Here is a 19307-nt window from a genome sequence, read left to right as displayed (position 1 = left end):
CCCCCCCCCCCCTACAACCCCTGCCGGTACGAGACTCGAACTCGCAACCTTTGGGTTACGAGTCCAACTCGTCCGACTCTCTAACCATTAGGCCACGACTAATGAGAGACATTTATTTGTTTCATAAATGTTTAATGTTAAGTTTATTAATTATTTTTACAATATTATTGCATTATAATACGAATTATTGTATGTAGAGGGTAGTTAGCGACAGATTTAATTAGCTGATGCTTTTGCTTTTATAAATTAAATTAAATTTATGCATTTAGCAGATGCTTTTATCCAAAGCGACTTACAGTGCATTCAGGCTATAAATTTTGTTATCAGTATGTGTGTTCCCTGGGAATTGAACCCATGCTAACGCAATGCTCTACCAATGAGCCACAGGAACATTACTTTTGGAACTTCAAGTTTAGGAACTTTCTTTTGTGCTGTAACAAAACAAATGATCTTGTAAAGTTTCAAAACGTTTTTCAAAGTTTTCAAGTCTCTCTCACCTCCAGTATTCTTTCGTCATCGATCTCGTTGAACACAGTGCCGTTGATCTGATTGGGTTTCAGTGCCACCCAGTTAAACACCGGCATCCGGAACTTAGTCTTGATGGGTTTCTTGATCTTCACAGCTACACAGCATGACAGAAAGCACATGTCAACAACATCAGGACAATAAACATCCAGTCTGGTCTACTGAGTGATGTGGAGCTGGTTTGTGAACAGCAGGCACAGATCTGAGCGTGTCCAGTGCACATTTGTGAGGGTACGTGAGGGGGAAATGTGTGAACATGAGACCTTTGATACTGTCAGCATGAACACTCTCAGCCTAAAAGAGCTCTAGTCTCTCATATACTGATCAATGTGATTGTGTTGGCAGGATATTCTGATCCTAAATCACACATGAGGCGATTTTATGATAATGAGAGACTGAGAATTACAGAGAAAAGCTAAAGCACGAAAGGGATCTCATGTCTCAACTGTTTCTCTTTGAGAGCATTGGAATTGAATAGAGAGTAAATGGAGACTTGCTTAGATAGAGACTCTTCTCAGATGTTTCTCTTGAGAAAAGGACATCTCATGTGTCTCCGCTAGAGTTTCAAATAAGATCTCAACAATGTCTCAAACCGCGCTAGATTTGTCAAGATATCAGATACTTCCAAGAGAATGATCTGAGCTTTTCATATTCATTTTATGGCTCTATATTCATATGTCAATTTGTGTTTATTTTGATTTATATAAATACTAGGAGAAACACTAGGCAAAATTGATGAAACGTGACTGAAAACTTAATCGTAAACTATGAAAGAGCACCTCTGAGCAATATCATTATCCCATGTGTTTAGGCAATGAGACAGACGCTCATGGCTGTTCTTGGGTTTACATATGAGGATGTGACTCAAACAGCGTCTCAGTAGGAGAATGAGTTAAAAACTTCCAAAATAATCCACTTAATGACTGAATCTGACTCACAGCAAATACAGATTTCAACATGCTTGATTAAGGCTGAATCAAAATCCAACAATATTGATCTCTGGTCAAAGGTTACGAAGAGAGAATGAGAGCAGTTTTCAGTTGAGGGTTATGGGTAATATGATGGTGTGATATCAGGCCATGCAGAAAGTGTGGCCAGAGCAAAGAGAATAAACTCTCAGTGTGTGTTAAACATTCCTGAATTTACGCAACTATCGCCTTATCTGACGATCAGTCGCCTGTAACGGCACGGCACACTGTTTCAACATGCAAACACAACACAATCAATCACTTACTCACACAGCGGGCATGGCATTTTTAGTCTTACTGCCTTACGATGCACATTCATTTATTTAAAGGGACAATACAATGTTGAATGTGGTCATTTGACACTAGTTGATCAAAAGTAATTTCATAAATTGAAGCTTTATAGTATAACAACTTTATACTTTGAAGACTGTTGCGTGCAAAACATCCTTTTAGGGATGAACAATTTGGGGAAAATAATTATAATTTTTATTGTGATTATTATTGAATAAAAATATTAAGCACAATAAAAATAAAAATACTGTAATAATTCTATTGTACTATAAAATAAGCAATGAGTGATTAATAAAATAATATAAATTGTATAGTACAACTTTAAAATTACAATACTACTATTTACATCTTCATTTTCAGATGTTAAACCATGCAGTAAGTATTTATGTTGCGAGTTGTTCTAGTTGAAACTGCACTGGACTGCTAGACCTGTTTGTGTTTACTTGGAGTTCTGCAGTTCTTAATGGCAACCTATTGACAAATAGATCTGGAGTCGATGTGAATTGTAGTTTTGTTTTCCATGAGGTTGCGGTTCATGGCTTGAGCTCTGGAAAGAGGGATTTTGTCCACTGTGGAGTGTAGAAATAAGAGCTTATGTCTCATGGAACATGTGGTCTCATTGGTTGGCATTAGAGTCCTGTTATTTGCTGACCTCTGTAAGCAAGGTCTAAAGAATGTTCCTCTCTGGTTTTTAAACGCTAAGGAAAAGTTCTGTAAAACAGCGTCCAATTTCATGCTCAGTTTCAAGAGGAACAACCAGCAATGCAGCTTCGTAGTCATTGTCAGATCAAGATTACAGAGGAACCGAGTGTGTTTTCTTAGAGACTAAAATACCATGCCCATTCCCACACACACACACACACACACACACATAAGACTGAGCACACACGGCATGACACAGAAAACCTACAGTACAGTTTGATGGGTCCCTCTATGGCGGCGCAACAGGTAGAGCAAAAATAAGCAGAGAGAAAGAAGTTAAAGAGCAAACAAAACTCAACCTCTGATTCCAAAGATCTGATTGGCTTTTTCCTACATAGTGCATTACCACTGATTCCTAAATACAGATTGTTTCATAAGGAATGATAAAGATCAATTTAAGAGAGAAGTTACCAACAAACTGCGAAGTAAAGCACAGTTTTTTAAATAATAAAAAGCAGCTGAAGACTTTAATAAAAATAAAAAAAAGTTGTTCAGATTCACTGTACACTCTGCAGTATGTACAGTACGTAGACTACCGTTTGGGGTCAGTATTTTTCTTTCTAAAATAAATTAGTATTTTATTCAGCAAGGATGCATTGAATTGATCAAAAGTGACAGCAAATGTTTCTATAATGTTGCAAAAAAATAAATAAATGCAGTTAATTTTAACTTTATCAAAATATCAGTTTCCTGAAAAATATTAAGCAGCATAATTGTTTTCAACATTAATAATAAATGTTTCTTGAGCAGCAATGAGAATTTGCATAGGTGTATAGGAAGTATCCAAATTTGTATGAGCATATTCTGCAATATTGCTCCTGAAAACCTTCATCTATTTATAAAACTAATTATTACCTCTTGTTTAATGGACATCAATGTTTGCTCCATTAAAATCAATATGAAACTTTATGCATACTACATAGAGAATAAAGCGGATTGATAAATTAGTTGATGAAAATGACTACCATTTATTTTTTTATCTGATGTTATTGTTCTATCTGATCTACTGTACAGTCAAAGAGATTATGACTCAGGCTTCAGCAGACATGTTTCTCTTCAGCTTGTTCAGACATTAAACCTTTTACAGGAAACCTAACAAACAGTTGTGCTGTTATGATTGTTATCAGTGGTCTATGAGGGGAGGCTCCAGAGATCCGCATGCATGTCAAGTCAAGTCAAGTCACCTTTATTTATATAGCACTTTATACAGTACGTGAACTTTAAACTTCTTAAGATAGTGGATAAGATGGTTAAGTGGTTAAGATACTGTTTGGTATACTGTAGTTTGAGCGTGTGAGAATGACTGTATATGATTGTTATGGTTTTGCGGGGCCTGGGAGAGGAGGTGGAGGAGGAGGAGGAGGAGGAGGAGCTGGTGCTGGAGCAGCACATGAACCATTTGCTACTGGAAAGAGGGAGAAAGTATAGGTTCCATTAGCCATTTATTTATTTGATTTATTTTGAAAAACTGACTTCGTGAAAGGCTTTGTGGGATTCACCTAACTAAAATATTCGTGATCGCACATGTATATTACACTATCCTTTTAGAGTTACAACTAATTTCAGATTCCCCGCCCCTGAACATCACATACTTCACTTTATATACTGGCTACATTAGATGTTCTCTTCCTGTCTAAATGGGCGGTTCTTGACCAGAATAAGCTGCAATTATTAAGGAAATGTGTGTGCAAACCACAACAAAGTCCTCTAATTCTGATTCTGATCAATATAGACCAGGGCTTGTGCCGAGAGTCAAAAGTCTGACTGGCTGTCAGGGTCAGAAATGTATTTTTAATATTTGCCCCCTGGGGTTGACTTCCAGAGGCATTTTTTAAACCTTTAAGGGCAATTTTAAGAATTTAAATTCAAGTTTATTTGTATAGCGCTTTTCACGATACAAATCGTTGCAAAGCAACTTTACAGCAAATTAAGTTTCTACAATATTAAGTGGTAGCTTATCAGTGGTGACTGTCAGTTAATGTACATATGGCAGAAATGTACGGAAAAATCAATTGAAGATGTAATCAAACAGACGAACACTATTAACAGCAATTATATGATGCAATCAAACTTATAGCAAAATTTGGTAGTTCTGTATTTTGTTTCACGGTTGGCATCATCTGAGGTCCTCTAATTTAATGCCTTCATATCAGCAATTATTATATGATGCAATTTCCTTGTTAAAATGTATCTGTGTTGCCTTTTATGTCAAATTCTTGCATTTATTCATCTAATTCAATCAGTCTTATCATCAATACAATTTTAATGTCAACAAAAATGATCTTTACTCTGCAAAGCCGGGACAGAAATTGCATCTGACATGGCATGTTTATTTAGACACTGTTTAAGGCTGCTCAGATGTGGCATTCAATAATTGTATAATTTTATGAGATTAATTTATCTCAGCTTTTTTAAAGAAGGCCTATAAAAATTGTAAAGTAAAAAATAGGAACTCGTTCAACGTGAGCAGCAGTCGCAATAGACGCTTTTCATTCAGTTTCACATAAGATTTCTTTTTAATTTAATTTCTCTATTAGTGCGACTGGATCTTAGCCCTGCGTTTGACACTATCGACCACAATATTCTTTTGAGTAGACTGCAAAATTATGTTGGCATCAATGGAATTGCATTGGCATGCTTCAAATCTTACTTTATGGAATGATATTCCAATATTTAATATTCAAAAGGAATTGCAAATTGTATCTACATTAAATCACATTATATTTGTCCCAAATTATTGTTAATGTACACAATGACTTCATTCCTAGGCTGGAAGATCTTTTATTGTGCATTTTTCAGCAAAACGTTTATCTGGGGCTTGAATAAAGTATGTATGCTTCATATAAAGTGCAATAATATGAATCATGCTTTCTCTTTCCATTTGCTCTGTTTTGTCAAACACTTCAAACTCACCACTTTGTTCATTCTTGAAGTTAACTTTTGCCTGTTTGGTGATTGGATTAACAATTTTGAACTGACGTCTTGAACTGAACGCAACGCTTCTGGTCTGCGTGCGATACCTTGAAGACCTCGCCAACTAGACGGCCATCGGGAACCAGACGAGTCCTCTGCACAATCTGACCTGTGCTGCAGCCTGGAATTAAACTACACTATGCTGGTTTCGTCTGGCCAGTGTGAGACTGAGCCTGGTTTCTCCCAAGGTTTTTTTCTCCATTTCTGTCACCGATGGGAGTTTTGGTTCCTTGTCACTGTCACCTTTGGCTTGCTTAGCTGGGGACGCTTAATTTCTGGCAATATTTGACTTTAAATATGATTTAGTTAAATTGTGCAGCTGCATTTTTTGCCCCCATCTTAGTTTTTGGTGGCAGATTTGTTCATTTTGGTAGCATTTTTCCCCCTGTTAAAAGCTCCAAACATAGTGATACTAAGTAATAATAATCAGAAGAAAATCTGCTTCCAAATAGCATAAATAAGAATTTATTACATTCATTTCCTGACTAACGTCAAACTCTTGTCCAGTATTTAGAATCAGGAGTGGTGACTTACGTGTCGCCGGCATAGGAGGAGGGGGAGGGGGAGGATCAGGCATGCTCATGCCTTGTGCCGCCCCGTTAGCCACACCTCCGTAACTGACCATGCCCTCACCGGACACCCCAGCTACACCCTGTGACCCTGGCAGATGCCCGTTCCCCTGTGGAGGGGGCGTCAGGATGGCAATGTCCCCGTCTGCTTTCTTCTGGATCTTGATGGTTCCCTGTTTCTCCAGCTCGTGGATCTTCTTCTCCAGGTTGCACTGCTTCTGAATGGTCTCGTCCTTCTCCTTCACCATCCGCCGCAGGGTGTGCACCTGAGAGCTGGCGTCTTTATACACCTCCTGTCACCACAGGGAGCATGAGTTTTGAGTTAAAACAGGGTTTCCCAGATTGGGGTTTATAAAATCCTGGCGATTCGTGAAGGAACTGATTGTGAGTTGACGGATGGCTAATTAATTAATAGAAATAAAACTGAAAATTTAATATGGCTTTTTGTGATTATCATAGGCTGCGATTTAAGTGAGTATATACATTTTGTAAAAATGCATAACATGTGACTACTAACCCACATCATAGAGCCATGAATATGTGAATGTATCGTTAAATTATTGACAAATTGATGTAAAATCTCAGGGGGTAAAACTATTTGGCAACACTTTAAAAATAGGTTTGCATTTGATTAAATTAGTTAACTACATTAGTTAACATGAACTAACAATGAAAAATATTTGTAAAGCATTTATTAATCTCAGTTAATAATAATTGCAACATTTACTAATGCATTATTAAAATCCAAAGTTATATCTTTTAATGTTAGTTAATGGTCATGAACTAACAATGAACAGTTTTAGTTTGTATTAATTTAACGTTAACAAAGATGAATAAATACTTTAACAAATGCATTGCTCATTGTTAATGTTAGTTAATGCATTAATTAACATTAACTGATGAACTTTATTGTAAAGTGTTACCAAACATTGTATGTCTAATTGGTTACAAAAATGATACAAAGATTGATTCTAGTGCTGTCAAACCATTAATCACGATTAACCAAAATAAAAGTTTTTGTTTACATAATACATGTGTGTGTACTGTGTATATTTATTATTTATATATAAATACACACACATACAGTATATATTTTGAAAATATTTACATGTATTTACGTGTATATATCTATATTAATATAATTTATATTATATATAAATCTAGTTAATATATAAACAACATATTTTTCTTAAATATATACATGCATGTGTGTGTATTTATATATATATATATATACATAATAAATATACACAGCACACACACATAGATTATGTAAACTAAAACCTGTATTTTGGATGCGATTAATCGCGATTAATCGTTTGACAGCACTAATTGATTCACATTAATAGCTAATTAGGCTCAGGTGACATCAGTGGAAAAGAAAAGTTGTTTCAGAGACAGTTTTGACATTTTCATCAAATACTATGAAGGCAAACATTTGTTTCTTTGGAATAATGTACACCAATGAGCATTGAGGAATGTGTTTTGAGAAAGTACAGTAAACACTGGTACAAAAGTACATTAGGATTTTGTGTTGACTTTAAAGGGAAGATTCTATGGATATTGTGAAATGAACTTTTCAGCATTGAGTAACAACATACACTTGAAGTACCCATACCATACAGTCAACTGAAGAACTCAAGAGGAAGTCATGTAAGGATGCATCATTTACCCGAACAGATTCCAGCTCTTTATGTTTTTGCATGAGTTGCTTCTCCAGCTCAACGATTTTTGCCATCGCCTCATTCTCTGTGTCCTGTAACTTCTCTGTCAGCTAGAAAACCACAAACAAGAGTCCACAACAAATGAGACTCCAGCTACAGAACATAAAAGTCATGAAGACACAATCACAAATAAGTCATGCTTTCTAAACTACTGAGACATGAACACTAAAATCTCAAATGATTCCAGCCAGGGTTGCACACATATTTAACTTCAGATTCGCATTAATTGTCAGTTTAATATTCTTGAATCCTGATTCATCTGAATTCTTGACTATGCAGTACACTATAAAAATCAATGGCACACTAATGTGGAAATCACCTCAGGTCAGGAAGTCATCCTTTGGCCAGATGGCCCAACTGTCACAAAATGTCAAAGGTCAAGCTACATGTATGATGGGGACCTATAAGGTTTCATTATCAGTAAAGGCTTTCAGCTGAACTCAATATTGGTCATGTAAAGGTCATGTTGTTGGGCAGGTGGTGCATTGTTAAACTAGATCCTTTGAGTGAGAGTGTAACGTTACAGGTCGGCCGACCTGGTTTTGTGGTTAAAGTTAACATTTTCGAAAATATATATATATATATATATATATATATATATATACTGCATATTGAACATGTTGGCTTATTAGACACGTTTTATATTGTTTTTTTATATATGTTATATTGTCGTAAAATCTTATCACACGAGTCTCTTCTGCAATAAGCTATTTGTTTTAATTTTTTAAATCTCATAGCCAAATATGTATTATTTTAGAGTATTAATAGTCATGATTGCAAATTAAAAATGTGTATATTTGGATGTTGGTCTAACTCGTACCATGAAGTCGATGTTATTATCTTCATTCTTGAAATGCTCCATGAGTTTCTCAAACCGCTGATCTTCTGAACACACCTGCGAAGCAATAAAGACATGCGGTGAGAGAGAACATTCAAATAATGCCCAGAGAAAAATTGTAATGAGATTTTGATGCCAGCAGAATCTTTTTGCCTCTAATAAGATTTTTTTTTTTGATATTTCAAAAACAACTTGATGCAGTAGTTCATTTGTTTTCATCCCCTTAGGAAATAATACTAGCTTGATCTCTCCTCCCCAGATCCAACAGATACAAATACATTCAGAAGCTCTTGTGATCCTCTAAAAAAACAAATCAATAACAATGTGTTTAGCAGGTGTTTGTCTAAACCTATTTACTTTATTTATTACATTATCCGTTGTCATGTCTCGTACAGCTTTTAAACTGAAAACAGTGCTTCTGTAATTCATTATCTGAAATGGTAACTTATATGGTAGTTAAATAGCCCCTAGACCTCAGTTATCATGAAAAAAGCCAGGAAATTTCAGTTTTGACAATATGGGACCTTTAAATGATAAGCACTTCTGAATATGCCACTTAACTGATTGTTTTTTTCTGGATAATATCATTATTTATTTATAATGAGTAAAATGATGTAAAAACAGTACTAACATGAGACATGTTCTCCTCTAGTTCCTCCACTCTCTCCAGCGCTGCGTTCTTGGTCTCTGCGTCCTCTAACAGAGCCCCGACATCAAACACGTTATCCAGGTATGCTTGAATCTGCACATGCAGCTTATCACTCTCGGTGTGCTTCAGTTTCTACTCAAAGACAGTGACATAGAGATAGAGAGAAGAGTGATGGATCCTCTTGCAGCTCACTCAGCAGTTATCAGAAGACTCAGCTCTGAAGTTTACTCACATCCAGATATTCGTCCAAACCCAGCTTGGTGAAGTCGTACTGTAAGTGCACTCTGAAATTCATGTCTTCCACTGAATGAACCACAATATTTATGAACTGCATGCAGGCAACCTGCAAGACAATATACACCATACTAAATTTCAACACACAAAAAAAACTGAAAACATTTAATAGGATTATTGATGAAGAAAATTGAGTTTTAACTATAGAAATGCTAAATCCATAGCAATAGAAATCTTAATTATTATTGTTTATTATTTACCTGTAAAGCTTTGGATTGAGGCTATATAAATAAAATAAGATCTGCACACAACAAAAGCATATAGAAAGCACTACATATTTCTATTTCTGCAGAAATGCATATCATTCACATTCTACACATGCATACATTATCCGTTGTCATGTCTCGTACAGCTTTTAAACTGAAAACAGTGCTTCTGTAATTCATTATCTGAAATGGTGTTGAGTTAAGGTTTTGGGTTTTGTATATATATATATATATTTTTTTTTTAAAGAACTACAATATGAACTACAGCATTTGTGTGCATGTACCTCTTTAAAATGATCAAAGGCAGAGAGAATGATCTCATGACCTCCTCGAACCAGACACACGGCAGCCAGCAGCTCCAGCACCAGAGCTTTAGTCCTGCAATATCACACAAATCAAATCCATTTAGACATGATTACGGAGGCTATTACTGCACATTTTGGGAGAAAACTTTCTCTTTTGCATTTACACAACAGTTCAGTTCAAAGGTTTAGAACGAAGGAATCAATTACAGGAATGAATTACATTTTAAAATATATTCAAATAGAAAACAGTTGTTTTCACTTGTAATAATATTTCACAATATTACTGTTTTTACTGTATTTCTGATCAAATAAATGCAGCTTTGGTGAGCATAAGAGACAAAATAATCAACATTTCCTCAACATTTACACAGATGGAGCAAAGAACCCCTCCAACCGCACACTGAGATTAAGGGGCCTGTTGTTGTAGCTGCCAGTATTTATGACTCTGAAAGAGGAGTCACAACCCACATGAATTAAAGCGGTGGATTCTGGGAAAGTGCCCCCTCTTTCAGAGATACACACACACATTTACTCCAGCTCAATGGGTTACCTGGGATTCTTATTGTTCAGACTTAGTGCAATTTCATTCACAGCATGAGGGTGAGACATGACCATGTTGAAGCCATACTGAGAGAAAGACAGAGAGAGGGCTAATTAGTAAACATAGCAAGATCTTCAGGATTTATTATCTGAACATAAAACATGATTCAGTGTGTGTGTCTGAGTGTGTGTTTGGGTTTTCTGTACAAGTGAGGCCCAAAATGTCTTCACTAATGAACTGAAACCTGTTGAACAGCTGGACCTCACTGTTTTAAAAAAATATATTATTAATGTCAACAGGTTTGTGAGTGTTAGAGGTTGGATTTAACAAAGTCCCACCAGGACAATTTTTTGTGTGATTCTTTTTTGCTATCAACATTTTTTGGGGATTTTTTTTTTTTTTTTTAATGATTAGGAGACCACATTTGACAAGTTATCTATGAAACTAATCAAAAAACAATGCAGATTTTTTTTTTGTCTTATCAAATTCTAACACAACATTTAAACTAAATTTGTGTTACTCTTTTATACATATATTTATACAAATTAAATTGTGCTTTAATAATTTTTTAAGGCAGGTTTAGTATTTAGGTACAACAGAAATTCAGTATTACATACTGTACAGAAATTCCAGTATTACAGTAATCACTACAGTAATTCAAAAGTTTTCAATCAAACGTTAAATAAAACACTACATAGTCTTTGCACTTAATACTTAACACATCCAGCATGCCCCACAATTTTTTTTTTAATTCATGCATGATTGTTTATCACACTAACTTGTCAATTAAGAAAAAAAAAGCGGCATTTTGTTGATTTTGAATTGTGTTGTGTGATCTGGAAGGACTGAAAAGTCTATGAGAAGCTAACATAGATTCAATGGTCTGCGAGTGTTTACCTGGTAGTTCATGATGGCTCGTAGGCACATGATGCACACATGAACGTCGTCTTTCTTACATACTAATCTGGAATTCTTCAACGTCCTCCGGCTGGGTAATGTATTAGACCTGAGAGCAAAACAACAACTGAAGTTTACTAACCAATGAAATCAATAGTTCATCCAACATATGGAAATACTGTCATCATTTATTCACCCTCATGTTGTTCCAAACCCATTTGACTCTAGTTCTTCTGTGGAACACAGGAGATGCTTCGCAGAATGTCTGAGCTGTTCACATTCACTTTCACATGGAAAAGAGCAGCTTGGACATTCTGCCAAATATCTTGTTTTGTTTTCCACAGAAGAAATAAAGTTGTACAGGTTTGGAACAACATGAGGATGGTGTTTTAACTATAGCATACACTAATCGATCAAAAGTTTGGGATCTGTAAGATTTTTTAATGGTTTTGAAAGAAGTGTCTTATGTTCACCGAGGATGCATTTATTTGATCAAAAATACAGTAAAAATAGAAATCTAATTTTATTACAATTTAAAATACTTGTTTTATTTTTAATGTATTTTTTTTCCTATGATGGCAAAGATGAATATTCAGCAGCCATTATTCCAGTCTTCAGTGTCATTACCAGGATTCTTTGATCAATTGAAAGTTCAAAAGAACAGCATTTACATGAAATATAAATTACAAATGTCTTTTCTGTCAATTTCATGCATACCTGCTGAATAAAAATATTAATTTCTTTCAAAAAATCTTACTGACCCCAAACTTTTGAAAGGTAGTTCTTTCTTTTAAAAGGTAAACTATTATTTTAAAGGAATAACTACTTATTAAGATGTTTAAAATGGTTATAAGCATGAGAAATATGCATCATCTTCTTGTAAACACAAGTCTAGAGACATATCCTGATGTAGATTCACAGGACTGAATCAAGGCAGAGGGATCAGGACCACAGGAATATTCAATATCTCACACTGAAACCGTTTCTTTAAACGCTACTAGTGCTGTGTTTGGGTCTGTCAGCAGCATCTGCTGTGTGTGATGTGTGAGGATTTGCATTGTCTCAGAGCAGTTAAAGTGCTCTGTGTACACATATCACCTCCACAACACAACAGCAGCATCATTGACATGCATGACAGCCATCGGGCCCAAGCCAAAGGCTTTTATGTGTGAGAACAGAGACGCACAGCAACATATGCACACAAAGAACACACACACACACAAGCAGGTATAAAATAGATGCACACTCTTACAGATCGACAAGGGCATACAAACACACAAGACGAAAAAACAGAAAAAATAGAGAAACATGCTCGCAAAGAGACTAGAAAATGTTTACACACACAAACTAACACAAAGGGCACACAGTTCTTTCTAAGACTGTCACAAGACGAGCTGGGCGTGATTTTCTGAAAACACACACACACACACACACACACACACACGCACACACACACACACACACACATAATGCAATATGTCAGCAGCAGTGCCTGGGGGAATGGTTTGTGCTCAGTGCTGAGAACTCATTCAGCAACACAAACAGGAACATGAACACACTCATATCTGCACTAAAGGTGTGTATTGTCTATGATAATACAGTATTGTGACAGTTTTTTTTAACAATGTGGAAGCTTCAAGTAGCCTATGTCATTCACTTTGCAAAAAATAAACAAAAACACATTCGCTTTCACTGGATGATGTAGCCTGAAGCAGTTCATATAATGCAGTATATCGTATAATAATATACTTCATATATCATATGATGCACGAGATAGTTAAGCAAACACAATCAAGTCTGCTGTTTTTCCTGTATATCAGCATGATTGCAAATGCGATTTTATACAACAGTTCAATAAACAAGAAGCTAATATTGTGAGTTAATCTGCTTTTTGCTCTATTTCGCCAAAACGAAAATTATTCCAAACAAAGTCAACAGAGCTGTTGTGCGTCAGCAGAGGTGTTTTGTTTCTGAATGAATGAATCATTCATTGATCCATTCATGAAGAAAGTCAACTGCTTCGTTCCTGAATCAATTAGTAATTTGAACGAATCAGCTGAATGAATGACTCAATGACTCACTCGTTAATACAGTGAACTGCCACCTACTGGTGGTTTTAGTTTCATATTTAAAATACCATTTCATAAAATAATTTCATATTCCTATATTCAAAATTGTATTTATAAAACAATATTTTAATATATCTAAATATTGCTTATGCACTGCATACTGATTTTATTTTGATTAGTAACAGCTGTCTTATTCTAATTGAATTTATTGATTAAATGTAAGAATTTGCCATTAAATATGATGCATAAATCTAATACGGTTAGAAAAAAAAAAGCCCTTCAAAAGGTAAAACTGCCCCTGGAAATCAATTGAAGGTGTCAAATAGTGGCCTTAATGAAAAAGTTAACTGCTGTCACTACTGTGAATTGACCACCACACAAAATATGAAGAATATGAAAAGCTTCAGGAGTCGCATGTCCATGACAGGCTTAAAGCAGCCAAGATACCAGCATAAAAACACATTTAGTGAAATATTACTCAATTATCAAAATCCCAGAAAATATCGAGATATCATTTTTTGTCAATATCACACACCCCTAGCCTGCACTGATTACTAGGAGAATTTCACAGCTGCGTCATTGCTGTGATGTGGTTTGTCTTTCAACTCTGACATGAGTGGGAATGATTACATGTGAATGTGTTCACAAGGTGGTTGTCTGCTAAAATCTCATTTGACTTGTAACTTCCGATCTCTTTTGTCCAGAACATCACAAAGACCCAGAAGCCATTGCGGAGAGTACTGAATCGCATGTGTGTAATGTCTTCGTCATACTGTATAGCCGGATGTGTGACTGTGCTCATCCAGAACACAATATTCCTGTATCTGTCAGGTGATTTCACAAGCACACACGTTTAAACACATCCTCTGTGAAGTTGCAAAAGTTGATGCTTCAAGCTACGTTTTATGTTAAGAGAGCAGAAAATAATTTTGTTTTGTATGTCAGTTTAAAAAAAAAAAAAAATTACATAAAGAAATTACACATATAAATGTAATATTTCAAATATTTGGGGTTTAGAAATGGGATGCTTACATAAAATGTGAAGTTTTGTTAAAATATTTATAATAATTAATCTGAACAAATGTTATTTGAGCTTTTAAGGCCCTGCATTTTTTATTTGGGGCTTAAAAGACATTTACAATTCAGTCAATTGCATCAATTGAACTCTACTTCTAATAACTATCAAATAAGATCACTGAATGACTGAATTCAATTGAGCTCAATAATGCCACTATACTGTCTTCTGTAGAGCTGCTTTATAATTAAAATTGAAGCTATTTATTGTTTCCTATTTATTTCCTATGTGTATTTTGGTATCTGAATTTGTCATATTGTTTTGCTAAAACCTTAACTTCGGTAACACTTTCTATGAAGCCTGCATTATACTGCATGCATAATGCCTTAAAAAGTATAATCTCATGAATAATCATAACAAACATTATAATACTTACATATTTATGGTAATAATTTATGATGAAGCATGATGATTTATGACACATGATGAACAACGTTACAGCATATTTACCTAAATTATAATGTATTATATGTCTCATATCTTGAGCATTGTTTAAGAGCTACACAATATCCTACTATATCTTATAAGATGTCTTATAGTAAACATACAGTACAAAAAGCCTTATAATGTGGTCATTACATTTATAAGTGGCCTTTGTCTGTTTTATTGTAATATCAACAAAACCATATTTCATTGTTTGAGGTGTAAACGGGTTACTAGTGAGCTTAAACTAGTTAACTCTGAAATTCACATTAGTTTCACTGGTAACACTCAACACTCAACTAACAACTCATAAGACGCAGGAAGATTCTGAGCAGACCTTGAATAAACAATGTCAAGATTTGAGACTTATAATAACTTAATATATAATAATCCATTATAACGCACGTGGATATAACATGGTGTTCATCAGCTTATAATTGTCATGAAGTTATATTATAAACAGTAGATATCAATAGTCAACTCAATAGCTCATTAGTCAAGCACTATACTATTTTATTTCATGTCTACATAATTCTATAAGAATCTACAAAAATGTTTAGCTAAACTTAAACAGTAAACACAGCAGACATACCCTTGTTTCTCTGAGCATTTTGGGCATTGTGGATGAGTCTGTGTTCTTCAGGAGGGCGTTTTGGGAAATCTGAGAATTATTCTTTTAAAACTTTACACAGCACACAATTACTAAGAGCCGAGGGAAAGCACGGGAACAAAACTACTGCATGTGGGCAGAATCTATGCAATCACACCACTGGATGTACAGTTTACAGAGCTGAGAAATTCATAAATCCATTGCACAGCAGAATGATCTGAATAAACAACTGAAAATAACAAGTAAATGAGTGATTATGCCTGACAAAAGACATGAGGGCAAGTTACATCTGAGGCTGCAGGTACACAGCTAGCTCTAAATCTAAATCTAAATCTAAATCTAAATCTAAATCTAACCTCCGTAATTCAGCACATTAGAGAGACATGGAGGGGAGAGGAGAGGACACTCTATCTAAAGGACAAAAAGAACATGCCTTGTGCTGCAGATGGGAACACACAACAGGAAACTGCAGACAGGGTGACAACTGCATTAATTACACAGATACATTTAACAGAACCTGAAATCTAGCACAACGATCAAACCAAAGTGTGTTTTATTCATTTGAAGGGACACGGAATTAATAAAGCTGTACACCTAAAGAAATTAATAGCACATATTAATAGAATGTTTTATTTTTCATAAAGGCCCATTCAGACCAAGAAAGATTACTATAACTACAGTTATATCTTCTGCCACTTTTTAAAGTTAGATGGATTCATTGGCTGTCTCTGGTTTCAAAAACATAGACCAAAAGAAAAAAAGCTGAAAAGGATTCCAATAATATTGTTTCTCTACATTGTTATTGCTATCAGGGTTAAAGTTAAATACAACTAAAACTTAAACCACTGAAAAAAGGTTACTTGAAATAAAATCAACCTTAATTTATATAGTCTATAAACATTTTTTCAAAATATATTTTATTTTAGTTAGTTGCCAAGGAAGCGTTTCTCATTTCCAATTAGTTTAACTTGACGTAATAAAATAATTAAAATTGTAAAATTATAAAAACTATATAGACTTTCTAAAGTGCCACTATTATGCCATTTGTAAGGTTCCTAATATTGTTTTGGGAGCCTCCTGCAATAAGTTTACATGCATGCAAAGTCAAAAAAAAAAAAAAACGCTTTCGTTTTCTCAAATAATACATTTAATATCACCTAATTTTCCAGCGATTCTCAAACTATTAATTCAAAGCAGTTCTAAGATTAAATCACTTTAAACCCCTCCTTTCTGTGAGCCTACTCTGCTCTGATTGGTCAGATGGCCCAGTCTGTTGTGATTGGGCTAAACTCCCCGAGATTAGAGAAGCAGTCATCAGGAACACAAAGGAACACAAAAAAGTCTGGGGTTGTACTGCTGTGGTACAGTAGAAAAAATGTAAAAAAAATAACCACTGATTCTTTGCAGCCTCTTCATTCCGAAGTGAAAATAAAACGAATTTACTTTCACAGCGTCTTCTCGACATGATGTTAAAGGGGTCATATGATGCGATTTCGGGCGTAACATTTCCATCACACGCTTGAGGTATTCGGCCAATCACAACGCACTGGATAGCTGGCCAATCACAGCACACCTCGCTTTTCAGACCGATGAGCTTTGTAAAAATGGTTGCGTTTCAGAAAGGCGGGGCATAGAGGAGAAACAATAATGTACTGTATGTGGAAAATGATGTGTTTTTTGAACCTTAAACCGCATAAACACATTTCATTACACCAAATACACAAAATAATGTTCTTTTTAGCAACGTCATATGACCCCTTTAACCACACGAACAAGCTACAATGTTTGAGGGCGGGGTCAAGTTGTTCGCGGCCGGCCAACGCAGAACAGACGGGCATTATGCAAATGTGTTACTCTGTGACACATCAGCATCATATGAGTATTACTGACACATGTTCTTACTCAACGTTAATTTCTTTATAAAGCTTACTTATTCAGGATGAGACTTTGGTGTCAGATCACACTGCAGGGGCTTTGCTTTGTCTTACTCAATGTTGAAGACATATGTCTCTATGTTAGCAAAACTCCACTGAATAGCTAGGAGCTTTTGATGTGATCCAGAAGAAACAACCGAGCAGAACTCCAAAATTAGAATCTGGAATTCTCTAGCTGCTGCATAAGGGTTAGACCTTAATCCAATTTAAGTGACAGGGGGCTTAACATATTGAACCCATTCAAAATAGATCCCCTCAGGCTCAGTGTTAATACTTCTGTCCCGTCATCAGGCTGCTCAATAACAGACAGGGAAGTTCCTGTATTAATACTCATATGATGCTGATGTGTCAGTTGTCCATTCTTAATCAGAATAACCAGTTTTGTGAGTCAGCGGCCAGACAGACAGACAGACAGACACATGTCGACTGTGTTCTGACATGGTGCACTGTTTCCTAAGCCATTTAAAGTCATACAGGCCTCATGACTATATATACAAAAGAGCCTTTCAGAAAACACATGAAGTCTGTACACACTCTCTGCAGTCGGACAAACCATATTGCATTTAAATTAAAACTATCAGATGCTATCAGTGTCTTGTTTGCTATGATTCTGCTGTACGCCTAAAAAAATAAAAAAATAAATCAGTTAGTGTTCCTGTGTGTTCACACCTTATCGTTGAATGTCTGCTGGCTCTGGAGATGCTGTTGCCTGTGACAGCCGACGAGAGGTTGTTTCCACCATGGAGATCTTCAATTGATCGATTCCAGGGTTTAGATTTATCCACAGAATGTTCTGTGCTGTTCTCAGAACTGTCACCGTCAAACCTGTCAAGCACAGAACAGCAGGAGATCAGGATAGGGACAAACTTACCACAAAGAGAATATTATATAGTCTTTTATTATTATTATTATTGTACAACCACCTAAAATATACTTTATTTATCTGTGGCCATGGGACATTTGCTTATATGCAGTGCAAAAATGATAATCCTAACCCTAATTCACGTAAGAAACATGCTGTATTAAAACTTTCATAAAATAATAATTTAAAAATCATGGTAACACAATCTTATTTTGTGTTGTGAATGTAATGACAGATTTTTAAAAACTACATTTGACAAATATTCAGATTTTCACATTTATATGTTTTTAAAATCAATAAATTGATCAAAAGCAAAAGTATCATAAGTACTATAAATGCTGTTATTTTTGACTTTCTATTCTTGAAATAATCTTGAAAAAATGTATCATGGTTTCCACAAAAATATTAAGTAACAACTATTTTCAGCATCCATAATAATAATAATAACAACAACAATAATAATAATAATAATAATAATAATAACAACTATTCAAACATATCAACATACAACTATTTCTGAAGGATCAAGTAATGATGCTGAAAATTAATCTTTAAAACATTACATTTTGGAATAACATTTCATAATATTAAAGTTTTTTTCCAGTATATTTAATAAATTAATGAGTGTATGAGACTTTTTTTTTTTTTTCAAAAACACACAAAAAAAACTTTTGAACACTAGTGTATAGTGTGTTGTATTGAGTCATCAGGGTGTGATAACAGTCTTTACCCCAAAACACACGAAAACATGTTCATTTCTTATCAGGATTAAAGTGCTATTGGTTGTAAATGAGATCTTGTGACTTCATCTGATCTCAGTGAACAGGCTGCACACATTCTCTAAAACACACA

At 35.0% G+C, this 19307-nt stretch overlaps 1 protein-coding gene across 1 annotated transcript in view; it reads right to left on the bottom strand.

The window, feature by feature from the left end:
- The window catches only part of LOC107671284 (formin-like protein 2), a 93612-nt gene that overhangs the window by 18599 nt on the left and 55706 nt on the right, over positions 1 to 19307 (bottom strand). The window contains exons 6-18 of the mRNA XM_016464177.1: positions 18263 to 18418; positions 16093 to 16125; positions 15642 to 15686; positions 11483 to 11591; positions 10595 to 10671; positions 10002 to 10117; positions 9472 to 9674; positions 9222 to 9371; positions 7701 to 7802; positions 5994 to 6321; positions 3815 to 3891; positions 2695 to 2713; positions 498 to 622 (exon numbers count right to left, since the gene is read on the bottom strand). Coding sequence (XP_016319663.1) covers positions 498 to 622; positions 2695 to 2713; positions 3815 to 3891; positions 5994 to 6321; positions 7701 to 7802; positions 9222 to 9371; positions 9472 to 9674; positions 10002 to 10117; positions 10595 to 10671; positions 11483 to 11591; positions 15642 to 15686; positions 16093 to 16125; positions 18263 to 18418 — 1540 coding nt within the window. The remainder of the gene's footprint in view (positions 1 to 497; positions 623 to 2694; positions 2714 to 3814; positions 3892 to 5993; positions 6322 to 7700; positions 7803 to 9221; positions 9372 to 9471; positions 9675 to 10001; positions 10118 to 10594; positions 10672 to 11482; positions 11592 to 15641; positions 15687 to 16092; positions 16126 to 18262; positions 18419 to 19307) is intronic.

This window comes from Sinocyclocheilus anshuiensis, unplaced genomic scaffold (assembly GCF_001515605.1).
Source record: "Sinocyclocheilus anshuiensis isolate Anshui unplaced genomic scaffold, SAMN03320099.WGS_v1.1 scaffold284, whole genome shotgun sequence".
NCBI classification, from domain to species: domain Eukaryota; kingdom Metazoa; phylum Chordata; class Actinopteri; order Cypriniformes; family Cyprinidae; genus Sinocyclocheilus; species Sinocyclocheilus anshuiensis.
Note: the sequence above shows the minus strand (reverse complement) of the source record. Positions and strands in the feature narration are given on the sequence as shown.